We start from the raw sequence: 19168 nt of genomic DNA on the forward strand, positions 1-19168 counted from the left end.
AGAGGTTAACGAGCACACAGTGAAGTAAATGAAAAAGTAAATAAAAAATGAAAAATGATGAATAAGATAGAGTCCCCGCGATTCCAACCCCGGTGTCTGACAAGGAGATGATGGCCTCAGTTGCCTGGAGGCCATTCTGCCATTTCCCAGTGACTGATTCTTGTCTTCAGAGCCACAGGTCCCTGCACTGGAACGTGGGCTCATATTTCTTTTACTTTTTATTTTCTAAGCAATCATACATGGATTGTTTTTAAGTAGGTTTCATGCCCAGCTCAGAGCCCAATGGACGGCTTGAACTCCTGACCCTGAAATCAAGACCTGAGCTGAGGTCAAAAGTCAGACACCTAACCAACTGAGCCACCCAGGCACCCCGGTATTGTACCCTTTTTTTTTTTTTTTTTTTTAATTAATTTTTTCCTTTTTTTTTTGTTTTTTTGTTTTGTTTTGTTTTTAACATTTATTTATTTTTGAGACAGGGAGAGACACAGCATGAACAGGGGAGGGTCAGAGAGAGGGAGACACAATCTGAAACAGGCTCCAGGCTCCCAACTGTCAGCACAGAGCCCGACGCAGGGCTCGAACTCACGGATCGCGAGATCATGACCTGAGCTGAAGTTGGCTGCTTAACTGACTGAGCCACCCAGGCGCCCCTGTACTTTTAATTTCAGGTTCAAAGTGTAAATTGCTAGTATATAGAAATGCAATGGATTTTTGCATGCTTCTGTGTTCTGACACTTTGTAAATTTTCATTCTTGTAGAAATTTCTGTACGTTCCTTTGTATTTTCTATATATACCACTTCAAAAACATTCCCGTTGATGCTGTGACAAATCACCACAGCCTGAATGACTTTAACAAATTTATTCTCTTACAGTTCTGGAGGCGAAATGTGTAAAATGGATCCATAGCGCCGTGCTCTGTCTGGATATGCCAGGTCAGATTTTGTTTCCTTACCTTCCCATGTCTGGAGGCCACTTATATCCTCTGCCTCATGGTGGTCCCCTTCCTCCCTCTTTGAAGCCAGCAGGATAACATCTTCAAACTTGTTTACCTCTGTCATCACTTCACCAACCTTTACATAAGTAACTCTACCTGCATCGTTCTTATAAGTCCCTCGGGACCATATCGCATTTACCAGATCATCCAGGATAATCGCCCGCCTCATGATCTTCACCAGAGCACATCTGTAGACTCCCTTACGACATTTACAGTAACACTCCCGTGTGATAGGCACGAGGACATGGCCATCCTTTGGGATGGGCGTGTTATCCAGCCTACCACAACCATGATGGCTTCTGCAAGTAGCTACGCTATTTTATCTTGCTTTTCTCTCATTACCACTTTTGTTTACTCCTCTTCTGTCACTGACTAGAACTTCTGATAACATGTCAAATATCAGTGTGGAGAGTGGACATCCTTGCCTTGTTTCCAGTCTCTGAAGAAAAGCATCCAGTCTTTCACCATTAGGGATGAAGTTTGCTGTAAGTTTTTTGCAGGTGTTCTTTACTGAGTGTAGGAAATTTCCCTCTGTTCCTAGTTTTCTGAAAGTTTAGATCATAAATAGGTGTTGAATTTTGTCAAATGCTCCTCTGTATCAGTTGACAGGATCCTGTGATTTTTCCTGTCCAGCCTGTTAACATGATGGCTCATACTGCTGGAATTTGAAACTGCTTTCTGTCCCCCAAATAAACCCATTTGGTCATGGTGTACAATTCTTTCTGTGTATTGCTGACTTCCAGTGTTAATAGTTTGCTAAGAATTTTTGCACCTTCATTTGGGATTTCTTTGGTAGTTATCTCCCCCTGCCTCCTGAATGTTTTTGTGTAGTTTTGGTATTACGCTAATACCGGCCTCACACGGTTAGTTGGGTAAAGTATTCACTCTTCTATTTTCTGAGAGACATTGTGTAGAATTCCTGTTAATTCTTTGTAGGTTTGATAGAATTGTCTAGTGTTGGTGTTGTGACTTTGTTGTACTAATATTTGTTAAGTAGAGTCCTAGATGTCAGATGGTGAGCCATGGTTCAACAAGAGATTGTAAGGGAAAGTGAAGTAGAGAAGTTAATTACAGATCGTGGGGGAGCTATTCTGCACACCCATGGGGGTCATGTGAAGAGATTAAGACAGGGTGCAGGCAGAGATCTTAGGGCAGGGTCCCTCAATGGAATGCCTTGGGGTTCTGGGCTAAGGCCACAATGGTCAATTCAAACCAAACAGAGTAGGGTTTCGGTAAGCTTTTGGAGGTGTGGGGGGTATTATCAAAAGGGGACAAGGGGAAGACCCTGGGAGATGGGGAAGAATGCTTATCATAGGGAAGATTGGGAAAGTCCTATGAGGAAATCACGTTTGCTTCTGTCTCTGTGGACTCTTATCTAGGCTATGTGTTCAAGGGAAGGGCTGGTTATCATTTCGAGGTCCCTACAGTCCAGTCCACCTGGCTACACAGAATGGATGCTGAGGAACACTCAACACTCACTCTGTGTGCCTGCAGGTTTCTTTTTCGGGAGGGAATTTTCAGATTGCAGACTTATTCTGCAGTTCAAAGGATTCCTATCATTCCTTTCACATGGGTGATTTGTGGTAAGGCGTACGTTTAGAGGAATTGGTCCATTTCCCCTAAGTTTTCAAGTATATGTGTGTTTTGTATTAGTTCCTTACTATCTTTTTGATGTCTGCAGGTTCTGGAGTTATATTCCCTGTTTAATTTATTATGAGTCATTTATGTTTTCTCTTATATTTTTTGGTAGTTTTGCTAGTGAATCATGAACTTGATTTTTTTCAGTGAGCCAGCTTTTTGTTTTATTTTCTCTATTGTTTCCTATGTTCAGTTTTACTTATTTTTGTTTTGCCTTTATTTCCTTCTTTCTGCTTCATTTGTGTTTCTTTTTTTCCCTTCTGATTTCTTGCTGCAATTTAGATTGTTCCTGGATATTTTCCCTCGTTTCTAGTATAAGCATTGAGCATCAATGTCCCTCTTAGTACTGCTTCAGTTGAATCTCACAGATAATAACATGTTGTATTTTCATTTTCATGCAGCCGTATATTTCCCTCAAGTCTTCCTCTTCTTCCTGTGGATTATTTGGAAGGTATGTTGTTTAATTGCCAAGTGTTTGGAGATTTTCCTGTTAACTTTATGTTTTTGTAGTTGGATTCCATTGTGGGCAGTGAACACCCTCTAGGATTCTATTCTTTTGAATTTGCTGAAGGGTGCCTTAGGACCCAGCAGAAGAACTGTCTTGATATATGTTCTTGAGGGGGAAAAAATGTGTAATCTCCTGTGTTTGGGTGGTGTTAGAAAAATGTTGATGAGATCATGTGACTTGATGGTGTTGTAGTGTTCACCAGTGTCCTGCTGACTTTCTGTCATTATTCTATCAATTATTGAGACAAGTCTCCAGCTGTAATTGTCAATTTGTCTGTTTTTCCTTTCAGTTCTATCATTTGATGGTTAACATATTTTGCAGCTATTCTTTGGTGGATATACACTCAGCATTGCAAAGTCACCTTGTTTGACCCGTCAATCATGTAATTTCCCCCTCTATCCTCAGTAATTTTGTTTTCTCTGAAATTTGTTCTATCTGATATTAATATAGACCTTCCTGCTTTCTTTTGATTGAGGTTTACATGGTATAAGTTATACTATTCTGTAGACATTGGGGCTCAGATAACTCTTTCATGTGTGAAGCTGTACTGTGCATTGTGGGATATTTAGCAGCATCGCCGGCCTGTACCCACTAGATACCAGTGGAACCACCGCAATGATGACATTAAAAATGTCCCCAGAACTTTGCAAATGCTCCCGAGGTGGGGGATGGTTTTCCCCCCTGTATATCAATTCCACCAATATAGAGATCAGGAAAGCAAAAGATACTACCATGCCACTTTGTTCTCAGCTGCATTTAACACAGTATTCCAAGAAAGACCTGATGTCAGAAGTGAATGACCTGATGTGCAAGTAGGATTTAAGGACGTAACTGTGCCTCATCTCTAGCGGGTAAAACTGACCATTAATAAATCCTTTGAGGTCAAGGGCAAGTTAAAATTCAAAATCATGGCAAAGTCTACATGAAAGACATGGCCCTAATTAATGCCCTATGAAGTTACCTGCCGTTGACTACAGTAGGTCCTGTGGGATTGCTTCTCTTGGACAGCATGGCTTAGTGAACGGAAAGCACAGGCGTGGCTCTATTAGAGGGGCCCGAGAGGCTCAATGGCCCTGAAATAAATACGAAGAGCATGGCATGTCTAGCTAAATATGGTGGGTGTAGCTAATAGATGTAGCTGTTTGGTATCACATAAAGTGCTGTTTAAAAATGCTGTGCTGTCCACGATGCGCCAAGTTTGCACCAGAAGGAAACTGTGATCATGCAGTAATGTTTGGTGATGTACATTATGATGGCAAGGAGGTCACTGGGGAAAACGGCTGGTTGTGCAAGGAAGACAGGGTTTCTGACACTTTAGCAGATGCAACTACATGAAGTCAAGAACGGTGAAACACAAAGGACTGGAAAGCTATTCTCAGGGGAAAAGTACGAACCTAAGAAAAGATCCTTCCTCATTCCTGCCCCTCCCTGTTTGCTGTGGACCAGAGACGGCTGGGTCCCTCCTTTCCTTTTCTTTTCCGAATGGGAGGGTTTATTGAGTTTTTTTCTGTTCCACCATAATGTGTTAGGAGTGAGGACTCCACGTCAGGCTCTCAACCAAGAGGAATCTCACGAGACTGTTGCAAGACCCTCCCATGTGACTGTAGTCATGTTTGGGTAGAAATTTTTTCTTTCGGGACAAACCTAAGTGTATTTTGTGTGAAATACAAAGAAGGGATAAATGATTTCTGATAGAAGTTGTACTATCGTACATTGTAATATTTCCAATTAATTATCACCCTCTTGTGAGATTATATGTCTCTGCTCTTTGATATCAAGCTTGGCCACATGACTTACGCAACCCTTCTTCTTTTTGAGGGGACTACACGTCCTTCCCAATTTATAGCCACCTTGACTAATGCAGTGTGAGTAGAATGGCATATTTTAAGTGTAAACAGAAGCTTTCAAAGCTTTGTTTGCTCCTTCTCTTCTCTCTGGTGCAAGAATAGTTATAACCACATAGACTGAAGTTCTATCCTGAATCCCAGACTCAAATGACAGAACCAAGCAAGAGGTGACTAATGATAGAAGTGATATGAGGAAGAAAGAAATGTTTGTTCTGATGAACCCAAGAGAATTCAGGGATATTTGTTACCACAGAAAACCCTTCTAGAAAGCTGACTGGTACTTTGTGACCTTTTCTTTTCTCCTTACCCATCTTAACTACCCAAAGTCATTGTCTCCAGTAATTGTACCACCTTTGAAATCATGTTTTCACTTACTCCCCCCTATATTACTACCCTCATATCTGCCATGTTATATTCTCTACTTCCATTAAAATATCCATTTATTTTTAATTTTATTGTTTTAATTTTGTAACTTTATTTCATGAGAGAGCTCATGCACACGTGGAGTAGGGGCAGAGACAGAGAGAGGGAGAGAGAGATTTAAGGGAGCTCCACGCTCTGTTCAACTGACTCTGCCACCCAGGTGCCCCCATTTATTTTAATGCATCTAGAAATATATTGCCCTTTACAATCCAACTACCCTCAGTGGACTATGGGTTCTCAGTTACAACATTTTCAACTGGTTTATCATAATCAAATATTTATAAATAACCTCAAGAACCTTGCCGTCTTCACTGTCCTGCTTCACCTAAGTAAGCCTCAGAACTGCATGAGCTCACTTAGGAGGAGGTTCACACCCCTTGGTTAAACACCCAAAGCAAACAAAGAAACAAAAAGGAAGAGTCTTTGGCTTAGGTGTTCTGTGGCTAGCCCTTTCCCAAGGACGTGGTCTTCAGTTTCTCCCGCTGTGGTGGCAAATTATGAATGTTCTGCTTTCATTTTCATTCACTTCAGGCTACATTCTCATTTCTTTCTCTACGTCTGCTTTGTCCCAGGGTTAGTCACAAGGAGGTCATTGTTTTTCAAGTATTTGTGGATTTTCCAGAGGCTTTTCTATTAGTGATTTCTATCATAATTCCATGGTGGTCATACACATATTTTGTGTGATGTGAATTCTTTTAAAATTTAGCGAGACTAGTTTGATGGCCCAGAATATGGTTTCTCTTGGTAAAGTACTGTGTGCACTTTTAAAGATTGTGTTTAATTCCCTGGTTAGGTGGAGCATTCTTATGAATGAAAAAAATCAGTATTTCTCCTGTGTAGGGAAAAAAATCTGTTTTTTCCCCTACTGTGTGCTTCTATCCTGTCTCCCTCACTACTCACACAGAAGACTTCACTTCTGACACTTCTGGTCACAAATACATGGAGGGTTTCCCCCACCCATAAGCAGTCTCCGACACCAGCTGGCTTCCTACCATTCACCTCAACTGTGACACCCTCTCCCTGGATGCCCCTCCACACACTCCAGCCGCCCCGCAAGTCCAGGCTGACTCACGTGCTTCTGCAAACTGGTCTAGATCAGAGGTGCCAACAACCCCCTCATTGTCTGTGACTAGCCTGCTAGAGCCCCTCACAGAACTCGGCGAAACACATTTACCAGTTTATTACAGGCTATGATACAGGATACGGATGGACAGTCAGATGAAGAGACACACGGGATGAGGTCTGGGAAGGTCCTCAGTGCAGAAGCTTCTGTCCCCATGGAGTTGGGGTGTGTCACCTCCTGGAGGGGCGGTGTTCGCCAGTCTGAAATCTCTCTGAACCTCCAGCCATTGGGCTTTTGAGGAGACTTCCTCATATATGCATGACCAGTCATTAACTCCATTTCCAGCCCCTGTCCTCTTTCTGGAGGATGAGGGGATAAGGCTCAAAATCACCATCCTTCCGGTGAGCAGCCCCACCCAAAGAGCCCACACAGGAGAGGCCTCATTATAACAAAAGATGCTGCTGTTACCCTCGTCACTTAGGAAATACAAGGACGTTAGGGGTTCCATGTAGGAGCCAGGAGCAGAGAACAATACATACTTTTTCTTTTATCTCACAGCTCTGTAAATGTCAATTGGGGCAGTTTCCTTGATAGTCATGTTACGGTCGCCGAGGTACTGATTTTGTCTACTTGTTCTATTATGGAGAGAAGGGACATGGAGATCTCTGACTGTCATTGTTGATTGGTCTGTCATTGCGTTCCTGTCCGTTTTCTCAGGGGTTGTGAAGTTCTGTTGCCATGTGTATGGTTTAGGATCCTCATGTCATACTGGGGAATGTATCCCTTTATGATTATGAAATAGATTTCATTATCCCTGGTCATAGAATTTGCTCTTTAATTAACTTTGATATGATATAGCTACTCTATTTTAATAACATTAATAGCATTTATGTTTATCTTTTTTCCATGACTTTACATTGTGTCTTTAATTTGTGAAGTGATTCTCCTAGGGAATACATTGTTTTCTGTTTTTTAAAAATCCAGTTGACAGGAGCGCCTGGTTGGTTCACATGGTTAGGTGTAAGACTCTTGATTTCAGCTTAGGTGCTCTCACGGTTCCTGAGATCAAGCCCCTTGCTGGGCTCTGTACTGATAGTACAGAGCCTGCTTGAGATTCTTTCTCTCCTTCTCTTCTCTCTCTCGAAATAAATAAAACTAAAAAAAAAAAAAAAAAAAAAAATCAGTGACAATTTTTCCTTTTCAATGGGGTTTTTAGACTGTTTCCTTTTACAGATATTACTGTATAGATTTAAATCATCTTGCTATTGCTTTTAGATCTCCTTTGCTCTCTTCCCTCTTTTTCTGCCTTTGAAGTAACTCAGTTTTTACAGAAGATTTTGTTTTAAATCATTTTTATTCTTTTTCGGATTACTGGTATTACCTATAACTATTTTTTATGTGTTTGTTTCAGGGGTTATCCTATACAGCTTACCACAGTCTACCTTCACGTGAGTTTATACTTCTTCATGTAGAGTACCTGACACTTCATTTCCACATGGACTTCCATTTCTCTGTTTCTGCCGTGTGCTACCATTAGTATGGGTTTCTTTTATATATGCTATACACACATATACTAGAGTGTTAGTTTATTAAACAGTCCACCATATTTTAAGGAGGCTAAAAAATAGGAAAGATATTGTTTATTTATCCATAGAGTTACTACTTCTAGTGCTCTTAATTCCTTTGTGTAGATCAGGAGTCTGCCACCTACAGAACATGAGCCAAAAACAGCCTAACGTTTGTTTTTAAGTACAGTGTAACTGGAATGCAGCCACATTCATATTTAGGTACTTTTGACCCAGTAAGGACATACTGGAAGAGTGGTAACAGAATCAGTATGGCCTACAAAGAATAAAATATTTAATGTATGTTCCTTGCATAAAAGTTTGCCGACCTCACACATAGAGTCACATTATCATCACATCTGAGTTAGTATAAAATTTGGGATATGAAACATATGAAAAGTCAACTTTGTATAAATACTAGGCACAAGATGGAAGCACAAGTCTCACATGGAAGCATAAGACTAGGAATAATTGGGGGTTAGTAGATCTTGTACTAATGAGGAAACATGAAATACGTGATTTTGTTACTATTCAATTTTTAAGTACAATATCTTATATGTTAAAAATTTGTTTGTTGACGTTGACATTGAAGATATAACTGAGGCATAAAAGACCCAGCAAATTTTACTTGATTCACATTCTTAAGTAGCAGTATACCCCTGGCTGGCTACAGGGGTAGACAAGACGAAAAGTATGTATCTTAGCAAGTCCTGGGATCAAATCCCTCAGACAGTTTTGACAAATGGTATTTACTATCTTTCCTTTAAGTCCTTGTCCACCCCACCACTATGTTCTCCCAGTAGGGGTAAGGTTGCCATAAAGAAATAGGTCCATGCATTCTCCAAATAGGTCATGGTTTTGGATCTGTTACATATAATCTTAAACACTCTGGGCAGTTTTCTTATTAAAATTTTAAAAATTCTAACTGCAAGGATTCCCAAAATTTAAATGTCTCCAGTGGAAACTTAGTATCACATTTCTTTAAGCCACACGACAATTGTGGATATTCCCAATCCACTGTAAATATGTTCCCATTCTGGCAATTTTCTGCTTGTTTCCTCCACCCACTTGCCCTTCCTCATTGGTATTTGCATGATACGCTTTCAGTGGTTCTGCTCAAAGATGACCTCATCATGTGGGCATTGCCTGAAAACATTGTTTAATTTAGGAAACCCTGTGATCTATCATTGTATATGAACATGTTTATGGTACTTACCAGTATCGTATTTTATCGTATTTTATCCTTACAGACTTAACCTTATAGAATATAAGCTACTTGAAGGCAGGGAATTTTGTGTCCTGCTAATATCAGTGATTAGAATAGTTCCTGACTGGTAGAATGATCGAATGCCTTTTATCTGTACAAAGCAGAAAGTTACTGCAGTGCATAAAAGCTACGAGACTAATAGGTCACATGCTCAAGTAAACATGTAATTCCATTTGTGACACCAAATTCTTTACTCCTGTAACTTTGTACCCTAGTGTTCTGCACATTCCTCATAAATTCTCAAGCTGTATTTTGTTTGGTTCATCTTGTGAGTTTTAGGCAGCACGTGCCAAACAGCTCTAACCCATCTGTGAAGGATGATGCCTTTTGTAGATCTTCTCAGCTACAAAATGTTAAATTCAAGATTACCTCTCACTTGCTCCATTCTACTCTCAATACAGATATTAATCTTATTGGTCAGGTCGGACAGTTCTTATTTGTGAGTGACAGTCCTCCTGGAAATCAGTGGCTGAAACAACTAGGTGGTCTATCATTCTCACATAACAGGAAGCCGAGATGCAGGTTGGGATGGGACGGGTCCCCTGGGCAGTCCTCTGCCTGCTCCACCTCCCTTAGCACTCAGCACTGTCTCTCCTTACAGCAGGATGGCCGCTGTAGGACCAAGAAGGATGAATGGGGAGGGGCAAAGGCCTTTTCTTTATTAGGTTTTGTCTTATTTACATGGAAGTAATCCAAGAGGGTTCTTCCTAATTAGCTACACATTTTAAAAGTGCAATTTTGGGGCGCCTGGGTGGCGCAGTCGGTTAAGCGTCCGACTTCAGCCAGGTCACGATCTCGCGGTCCGTGGGTTCGAGCCCCGCGTCAGGCTCTGGGCCGATGGCTCGGAGCCTGGAGCCTGTTTCCGATTCTGTGTCTCCCTCTCTCTCTGCCCCTCCCCCGTTCATGCTCTGTCTCTCTCTGTCCCAAAAATAAAATAAAAAATGTAAAAAAAAAAAAATAAAAAAAAAAATAAATAAAATAAAATAAAAGTGCAATTTTGATAAAGATATTTGGGGGGGGGGGTGCGGTTTCGTCGCTCCGTCAGTTGACTGTCACGACTCTTGATTTTGGCTCAGGCCATGATCCCTGGGTTGTGGGATTGAGCCCCAGGTCAGTTCTACACTGAACATGGAGCCTGCTTAAGATTCTATCCCTCTCCCTCTGGCCCTGTCCCTTACTTGTGTGCCCCCTTTCTAAAATTAATTAATTAAAATAAAATAAGTATATTGAGGAATTTTCAAATTTTACATTACCACCACCTCAACAACAGAAGGTAAAAGGAAACAATGCTGAAGAAAACAGTTCATAGACCAAATTTAAAAATACCCTTTATTAATATTAACTGACAAGGTAGTCAAGGATAACTTCGGGGTGAGACAGATTTTTTGGTGGACTTTGTTCTTTATCCTGAATGTATAATATTGCATGCAACCCATGACCAGCCTGATATGTGTTCAAAATGAGTGTTCAAAAATTATTAATCTTTAGTGTTTTCTAACTTAGAGATTTATTTCCTATGAAATTTATTGCTTTCATTTTAAGTTAATTTTATTTATCTGAATCAACACATAATTTGCCATGTTTCAATACAGATGTTCTGATTCTAATACCTTATTTTAAAGTTTTTAAGAGTTTGTTCGTTTATTTTTTCAACCTTATTTTAAAGTTTTTAAGAGTTTGTTCGTTTATTTTTTCACACTCAGTGTGGACCCCAGCGGGGGGCTTGATCCCATGAACCATGAGATCATGACCTCAGCAAAATGAAGAGTTGGATGCTTAACTGACTGAGCCACCCAGGCACTCTCTGATTCTAGTATCTAGTAGAAAAATGGAATGAGTGATTTTGAGATTCCATTCATTCCATTCTCCCTTAAAGTGAAAGCTCTATAAAAGGCTTGTCGTTGGGAAATATTCTATCACTTCTGAATGTGTTTTAGTAATAGACTAGAACTTAATAGGAAAAGAATTGGGACATCGTCTAAAAATATCTTAGGTAGTTGATCTAAACAGTAATTCACAACCAGTTTCCACAATCATACTGTGCAGTGGGGGCTATTTGTGCATCAGGAACAAAAGGAAGCATGAGGAAGATTGTGGTCTTTCCCAACCAAGTCAGTCAGGAGTAAATTATATTAAAGAGTGTGACTCTACTTTTGATACCTGACTAATGATACTTGTAAAGCATCATTACAACCTCTTACCATTCTGCCCATCTGGGCAGGAAAAGCTAATAATGACACCCGAGAGGCCCTTCCCTTGTCAGGAGTCATAAGTTTGCAGTGTCAGTGAGTACCATCACCCCCGCCCCACACAGGATGCATCATAACAAAAGTAGTCACCATTCCCTGCTTTCTCTACCCATTTTCAGAACTTGAGAAGCCTACCCTGCTCTCCTGAGAAAGCATCATTATGTAATAAACATTCTCCTTACACTTCAGTGCATGCAGTCATCATTCTTGACATCTGACATCCTGTTCCAGTGGACTAAGCACAATGCAAGTGAGCATGAATGTTTTAGAGGGTAAATAAGAGATTTCTAGTTATCAAAATTGCCATCGTGTATGTTCATTCTTCTTTTTTAAATTAATTTATTTATTTTTGAGACAGAGAGAGACAGAGCATAAGCAGGGAAGGGGCAGAGAGAGAGGGAGACATGGAATCTGAAGCAAGCCCCAGGCTGTCAGCTGTCAGCACGGGGCCCGATGTGGGGCTCGAACTCACAGACCGTGAGATCTTGACCTGAGCTGAAGTCAGACGCTCAGCCGATGAACCACCCAGGCGCCCCGTGTATGTTCATTCTTGAGAGTAAACTCATGAAGCCTTATCTTTTCAAATTATTCCCTGAGCACTCCAGCAAAAATGTAGTTTGCGTTATCTTTATGCTTCTGAAATTTTCTTTTAGTTCCTAATTCTTTTCATATGCCTACTACTTTTCTGTTGTCATTTAGTATAACAGTGCAACACATGGGTCTCATTGCCGCACAAAAGGCATGCCAAAATATAATCATATGGTGTATATTTATGAATGGCAAGGCAGGTTGTAGAGGGTGAGAGTTTGAAATTGTGTTATTATGGTATTTTCATTATAGCCAGAAAAATAATCTGGGATATACTGTGGAGTGCATAACTCTCAAACACATTCAGGTTATGAATATGTATTTCCAAAATTGTAGGTTTGAATCTAACATGGAAGCAAATTGTAATGGATGATATTCAACCTGGAGAGTCCAAGAACATGAAATGCCCCAGTGAGCCAGGATGCACCTGGGCTAGTAAAAGGCAGATGGGGGAGCCTGTGTGGCTCAGTAGTTTAAGTGTCCAACTTCAGCTCAGATCATGATCTCATGGTTCGTGGGTTTGAGCCCTGCGTTGGGCTTTGTGCTGACAGCTAGAGCCTGGAGCCTATTTCAGATTCCGTGTCTCCCTCTCTCTCTGCCCCTTCCCCACTCACACTCCCTCTCTCCCTCTCAAAAAATAAACATTAAAAAAAAACAGGCACATGATTCATTTAGGGTTACACAAAAGCTTACATTTCACTTACTTAGATAAGAGAAACAGGGTATCCTAAATAAAATGATATAAATATGCAATTTCTGTGACCAAATTTGAAAACTTCACAAGTATAATACTGTTGGGTTTATTTTTGTTTTGCTTTTGTTTTTGAGAGCAAAAGTAGGTGAGAGGGGCGGAGAGAGACAGAATCTTAAACAGGCTCCACACTCTGTGGAGGACCTAACACAAAGATTGGTCCCACGACCCTGAGCCAAAATTGAGTTGGAATCTCAACATACTGAGCCACCCAGGCACCCCTACTTTGGTTCTTTGTTTTGTTTTGTTGTTTTTTAATATGTAATTTACTGTCAAATTGGTTTCTATACAATACCCAGTGCTCATCCCAACAGGTGCCCTCCTCCTCAATGCCCATCACGTACCCTCCCCTCCCTCCCACTCCCCATCAACCCTCAGTTTATTCTCAGTATTGAAGAGTCTCTTATAGTTTGTTTCTTCCCTCTCTGTGACTTTTTTTTCCCCTTCCCCTCCCCCCTGGTCTTCTGGTAAGTTTCTCAGGCTCCGTATATTAGTGAAAACATATGTTATCTATCTTTCTCTGCCTGACTTATTTCACTTAACATAATACTCTCCAGTTCCGTCCACGTTGCTACAAAAGGCCATATTTCATTCTTTCTCATTGCCACGTAGTATTCCACTGTGTATATAAACCACAATTTCTTTATCCATTCATCAGTTGATGGACATTTAGGCTCTTTCCATAATTTGGCTATTGTTGAAAGTGCTGCTATAAACATTGGGGTACAAGTGCACCTATGCATCAGCACTCCTGTATCCCTTGGGTAAATTCCTAGGAGTGCTATTGCTGGGTCATAGGGTAGATCTATTTGTAATTTTTTGAGGAACTTCCACACTGTTTTCCAGATCGGTTGCACCAGTTTGCATTTCCACCAACGGTGCAAGAGGGTTCCCATTTCTCCACATCCTCTCCAGCATCCATAGTCTCCTGATTTGTTCATTTTAGCAACTCTTACTGGTGTGAGGTCGTATCTCATTGTGGTTTTGATTTGTATTTCCCTGATGAGGAGTGACGTTGAGCATCTTTTCATGTGCCTCTTGGCCATCTGGATGTCTCCTTTAGAGAAGTGTCTATTCATGTCTTCTGCCCATTTCTTCACTGGATTATTTGTTTTTCGGGTGTGGAGTTTGGTGAGTTCTTTATAGGTTTTGGATACTAGCCCTTTGTGCGATATGTCATTTGCAAATATCTTTTTCCATTCCATTGGTTGCCTTTTAGTTTTGTGATTGTTTCCTTTGCAGTGCAGAAGCTTTTTATCTTGATGAGGTCCCAATACTTCATTTTTGCTTTTAATTCCCTTGCCTTTGGAAATGTGTCAAGTAAGAAATTGCTGCGGGTGAGGTCAGAGAGGTTTTTTTCCTGCTTTCTCCTCTAGGGTTTTGGTGGTTTCCTATCTCACATTCAGGTCCTTTTTCCATTCTGAGTTTATTTTTGTGTATGGTGTAAGAAAGTGGTCTAGTTTCATTCTGCATGTTGGTGTCCAGTTCTCCCAGCACCATTTGTTAAAGAGACTGTCTTTTTTCCATTGGATATTGTTTCCTGCTTTGTCAAAGATGAGTTGGCCATACGTTTGTGGGCCTAATTCTGGGGTTTCTATTCTATCCCATTGGTCTATGTGTCTGTTTTTGTGTCAATACCATGCTGTCTTGATGATTATAGCTTTGTAGTAGAGGCTAAAGTCTGGGATTGTGATGCCTCCCGCTTTGGTCTTCTTCTTCAATATTACTTTGGCTATTTGGGGTCTTTTGTGGTTCCATTCAAATTTTAGGATAGGTTGTTCTAGCTTCAAGAAGAATCCTGGTGCAATTTTGATTGGGATTGTGTTGAATGTGTAGATTGCTTTGGGTAGTATTGACATTTTAACAATATTTATTCTTCCAATCCATGAGCACAGAATGTTTTTCCATTTCTTTATACCTTCTTCAATTTCCTTCATCAGCTTTCTATAGTTTTCAGCATACAGATGTTTTCCATCTTTGATTAGGTTTATTCCTAGGTATTTATGATTCTTGGTGCAGTTGTGAATGAGATACATTTCTTTATTTGTCTTTCAGTTGCTTCATTATTAGTGTATAAAAATGCAAGTGATTTCTGTACATTAATTTTGTATCCTGAGACTGCTGAATTCATGTATCAGTTCTAGCAGAATTTTGGTGGAGTCTATCGGGTTTTCCATGTGTAGTATCATGTCATCTGCAAAAAGTGTAAGCTTGACTTCATCTCTGCCAATTTTGATTTCATTTGATTTCATTTCTGCCTTTTATTTCATTATGTTGTCTGATTGCTGATGCTAGAACTTCCAACAGTATGTTAAACAATAGTGGTGAGAGTGGACATCCCTATCATGTTCCTGATCTCAAGGGGAACGCTCTCAGTTTTTCCCTGTTGAAGATGATATTAGCTGTGGGCTTTTCATAAATGGCTTTTATGATGTTTAAGTATGTTCCTTCTATCCTGACTTTCTCGAGGGTTTTTATTAAGAAAGGATGCTGAATTTTGTCAAATGCTTTTTCTGCATTGATTGACAGGATCATATGGTTCTTATCTTTTATTAATGTGATGTATCACATGGACTGAGGTGTGAATATTGAACCAGCCCTGCAGCATAGGAATGAATCCCACTTGGTCATGGTGAATAATTCTTTTTATATGCTGTTGAATTTGATTTGCTAGTATCTTATTGAGAATTTTTGCATCCATATTCATCAGGGATATTGGCCTGTAGCTCTCTTTTTTTGCTAGGTCTCTGTCTGGTTTGGGAATCAAAGTAATACTGGCTTCATAGAGTGAGTCTGGAAGGTTTCCTTCACTTTATATTTTTTGGAACAGCTTGAGAAGGATAGGTATTATCTCTGCTTTAAATTTCTGGGAGAATGCCCCAGGGAAGCCATCTGGTCCTGGACTCTTATTTGTTGGGAGATTTTTGATAACTGATTCAATTTCTTAACTGGTTATGGCTCTGTTCAAATTTTGTATTTCTTCCTGTTTGAGTTTTTGAAGTGTGTGGCTGCTTAGGAATCTGTCCATTTCTTCCAGGTTGTCCAGTTTGTTGGCATATAATTTTTCATAGTATTCCCTGATAATTGCTTGTATTTCTGAGGGATTGGTTGTAATACTTCCATTTTCATTCATGATTTTATCTATTTGGGTCCTCTCTCTTTTCTTTTTGAGAAGCCTGGCTAGAGGTTTATCAATTTTGTTTATTTTTTCAAAGCACCAACTCTTGGTTTCATTGATCTGCTCTACTGGTTTTTTTAGATTCTATATTGTTTATTTCTGCTCTGATCTTTATTATTTCTCTTCTTCTGCTGGGTTTGGGGTGTCTTTGCTGTTCTGCTTCTATTTCCTTTAGGTGTGCTGTTAGGTTTTGTATTTGGGATTTTTCTTGTTTCTTGAGATAGGCCTGGATTGCAATGTATTTTCCCCTCAGGACTGCCTTCGCTGCATCCCAAAGCGTTTGGATTGTTGTATTTTCATTTTCATTTGTTTCCATATGTTTTCAAATTTCTTCTCTAATTGCCTGGTTGACCCATTCATTCTTTAGTAGGGTGTTCTTTAATCTCCATGTTTTTGGAGGTTTTCCAGACTTTTTCCTGTGGGTGATTTAAAGTTTCATAGCATTGTGGTCTGAAAGTATGCATGGTATGATCTCAATTCTTTTATACTTATTAAAGGCTGTTTTGTGACCCAGTATGTGATCTATCTTGGAGAATGTTCCATGTGCACTCAGGAAGAAAGTATATTCTGTTGCTTTGGGATGGAGAGTTCTAAATATATCTGTCAAGTCCATCTGGTCCAATATATCATTCAGGGCACTTGTTTATTTATTGATTCTCTGTCTAGATGATCTATCCATTACTGTAAGTGGAGTATTAAAGTCGCCTGCAGTTACCACATTCTTATCAATAAGGTTGCTTATGTTTGTGATTGTTTTGTATATTTGGGGGCTCCTGAATTCGGCGCATAGACATTTATAATTGTTAGCTCATCCTGATGGATAGACCCTGTAGTTATATAATGCCCTTCTCCATCTCTTGTTACAGCCTTTAAAGTCTAGTTTGTCTGATATAAGTATGGCTACTCCAGCTTTCTTTTGACTTCCAGTAGCATGACAGATAGTTCTCCATCCCCTCCCTTTCATTCTGTAGGTGTCCTCAGATCTAAAATGAGTCTCTTGTAGACAGCAAATAGATGGGTCTTGTTTTTTTTATCCATTCTGATACCCTACGTCTTTTGATTGGAGCATTTAGTCCACTTACATTCAATGTTATTATTGAAAGATACGGGCTTAGTCATTGTGATGTCTGTAGGTTTCATGCTTGTAGTGCTGTCTCTGGTCCTTTGTGGTCCTTGCAACATTTCACTCACAGAATCCCCCTTAGGATCTCTTGTAGGGCTGGTTTAGTGGTGATGAATTCCTTCAGTTTTTGTTTGTTTGAGAAACCCTTGATCTCTCCTTCTATTCTAAATGACATACTTACTGAGTAAAGGATTCTTGGCTGCAAATGTTTCCTGTTCATCACCTTGAAGATTTCCTGCCATTCCTTTCTGGCCTGCCAAGTTTCAGTAGAGAGGTCTGCTACTACCCTTATGTGTCTGCCTTTGTATGTTAAGGCCCGTTTATCCCTAGCTGCTTTCAGAATTCTGTTTTTCCTTGTATTTTGCCAGTTTCACTATGATATGTCGTGCAGAAGATCGATTCAAGTTACATTTGAAGGGAGTTCTCTGTGCCTCTTGGATTTCAATGCCTGTTTCCTTCCCCAAATCGGGGAAGTTCTCAGCTATGATTTGTTCAAGTACACCTTCAGCCCCTTTCTCTTCTTCTTCTGGAATTCCTATGATACAGTTATTGTTCTGTTTGATTGCATCACTTAGTTCTCTAATTGTCCCCTCATAGTCCTGGATTTTTTCTCTCTCCTTTTCTCAGCTTCCTCTTTTTCCATAATTTTATCTTCTAATTCACCTGTTCTCCCCCCTTCCCTTCAATCTGCACTGTGGCCACCTCCATTTTATTTTGCACCTCATTTATAGCATTTTTTTATTCATCATGACTATTTTTTAGTCCCTTGATCTCTGTAGCAATAGATTCTCTGCTGTCCTCTATTATTTTTTTCAAGCCCAGCAGTTAATTTTATCACTATTATTCTAAATTCTTGTTCAGTTATATTTCTTAAATCATTTTTGATCATTAGCTGGCACTACTTCCTGGCATATCTTTTTAGAATTCTCCCGTTTTGTCATTTTGGCTAGTTTTCTGCCCCTTACACATCTTAAAAGCTTGGTGTGTGCTCTGCACTTATGAGCACTGCTGTATTAAAGTAGGGTCCTACAGTGCCTAGGGCCTGGCCCTTCAGGCGGTATTTTTTCAGAGGTTGTTACTTGCTGTCTGTTGTGACTTTGGTTATTTTATTGCCCTACTCATAGAGATATTTTGGACCCTCCACCAGGTGTGCTTTGATTTGTTCCTGGGAGTAGCCCTGTAAAGGAAAACAGATAGACAAACAGGAGACAAAAACACAGAAACACACAAACAAAAAGCGCAAACAAAAAACTAAAGACTAAACAAAAAACCCCAAAACACCGACTACAAGTAAAGAAGACAGTGGAGGCGGTGCCGATGGAAGAGCACATACAAAGAGAGAAATGACGGGGGGAAGGGGGAGAAAAAATAAACATTGACTAGGCAGAGACACTAAAAGGCTTCATCATGAGAGAAAGGAAAGTAAAGGAGGGGTGGCAAACAAAACGAAGATAAAGTTACTCAGAGAAACTATTTGGCTTGATTATTCCAGAGAAGGAGAAAGGAGTGTAAAGAAGGAGGTGTAGAACATGTATCAAGACAATGGATTAAATATGTCTGTTTAGACAAACCAATAACCAGAGTAACCAGCCTAGGGGAGGGAAGAGATAAGGAGGAGAAGTGGTGGGGGCGGGGAGGGGAGAATATTTCTATATATCCGGAATTGACCTAGAGTGAATGCAGGCAATGCTACAGCGCTTGTCAGGAGGAGCTGTCCACAGGGCCTGTGCCGCCCTGGTGGATATGCAGTTACCCAGTGAGAAGGGGCGTGGTTTGGTGTAGTCTGGACCCACCTCCCCTATGGGCGGGGGAGTGATCCCTGAGGCCCCTCTTGGTGGTGGTGGTGGTGGTGGCAGTGGGGAGGAATGGTGATCCCCTAGTCTCTTCCTCAGGGAGCCAGACCCAGTGGACTCTGAGTCGTCCTCACTGTGCCCCGGGCACAGATGGGGTGGTCCTTCTCACTCCGCCAACTC

The 19168-nt window shown here is 40.4% G+C and overlaps 3 protein-coding genes across 6 annotated transcripts in view; 1 reads left to right on the top strand and 2 right to left on the bottom strand.

Annotated features, from left to right (window-relative positions):
• The window catches only part of LOC131499605 (zinc finger protein 677-like), a 355569-nt gene that overhangs the window by 316186 nt on the left and 20215 nt on the right, over positions 1 to 19168 (bottom strand). The gene's annotated exons all lie outside the window — the stretch shown is intronic.
• LOC131499583 (zinc finger protein 665-like) overlaps positions 1 to 19168 on the bottom strand; it is a 335470-nt gene that overhangs the window by 296619 nt on the left and 19683 nt on the right. The window lies entirely within an intron of this gene.
• LOC131499589 (zinc finger protein 677-like) overlaps positions 1 to 19168 on the top strand; it is a 58222-nt gene that overhangs the window by 28760 nt on the left and 10294 nt on the right. The window contains exons 4-6 of one of the 4 annotated variants that reach the window (XM_058707682.1): positions 874 to 933; positions 3035 to 3084; positions 7886 to 7922. In XM_058707682.1, the coding sequence (XP_058563665.1) occupies positions 874 to 933; positions 3035 to 3084; positions 7886 to 7922 (147 nt within the window). Of the gene's footprint in view, positions 1 to 873; positions 934 to 1019; positions 1714 to 3034; positions 3085 to 7885; positions 7923 to 11009; positions 11744 to 19168 lie in introns of those variants that run through there. The other 3 variants (XM_058707683.1, XM_058707685.1, XM_058707684.1) reach the window with 3 other exon arrangements.

Source organism: Neofelis nebulosa, chromosome 17, assembly GCF_028018385.1.
Source record: "Neofelis nebulosa isolate mNeoNeb1 chromosome 17, mNeoNeb1.pri, whole genome shotgun sequence".
Classification (NCBI taxonomy): domain Eukaryota; kingdom Metazoa; phylum Chordata; class Mammalia; order Carnivora; family Felidae; genus Neofelis; species Neofelis nebulosa.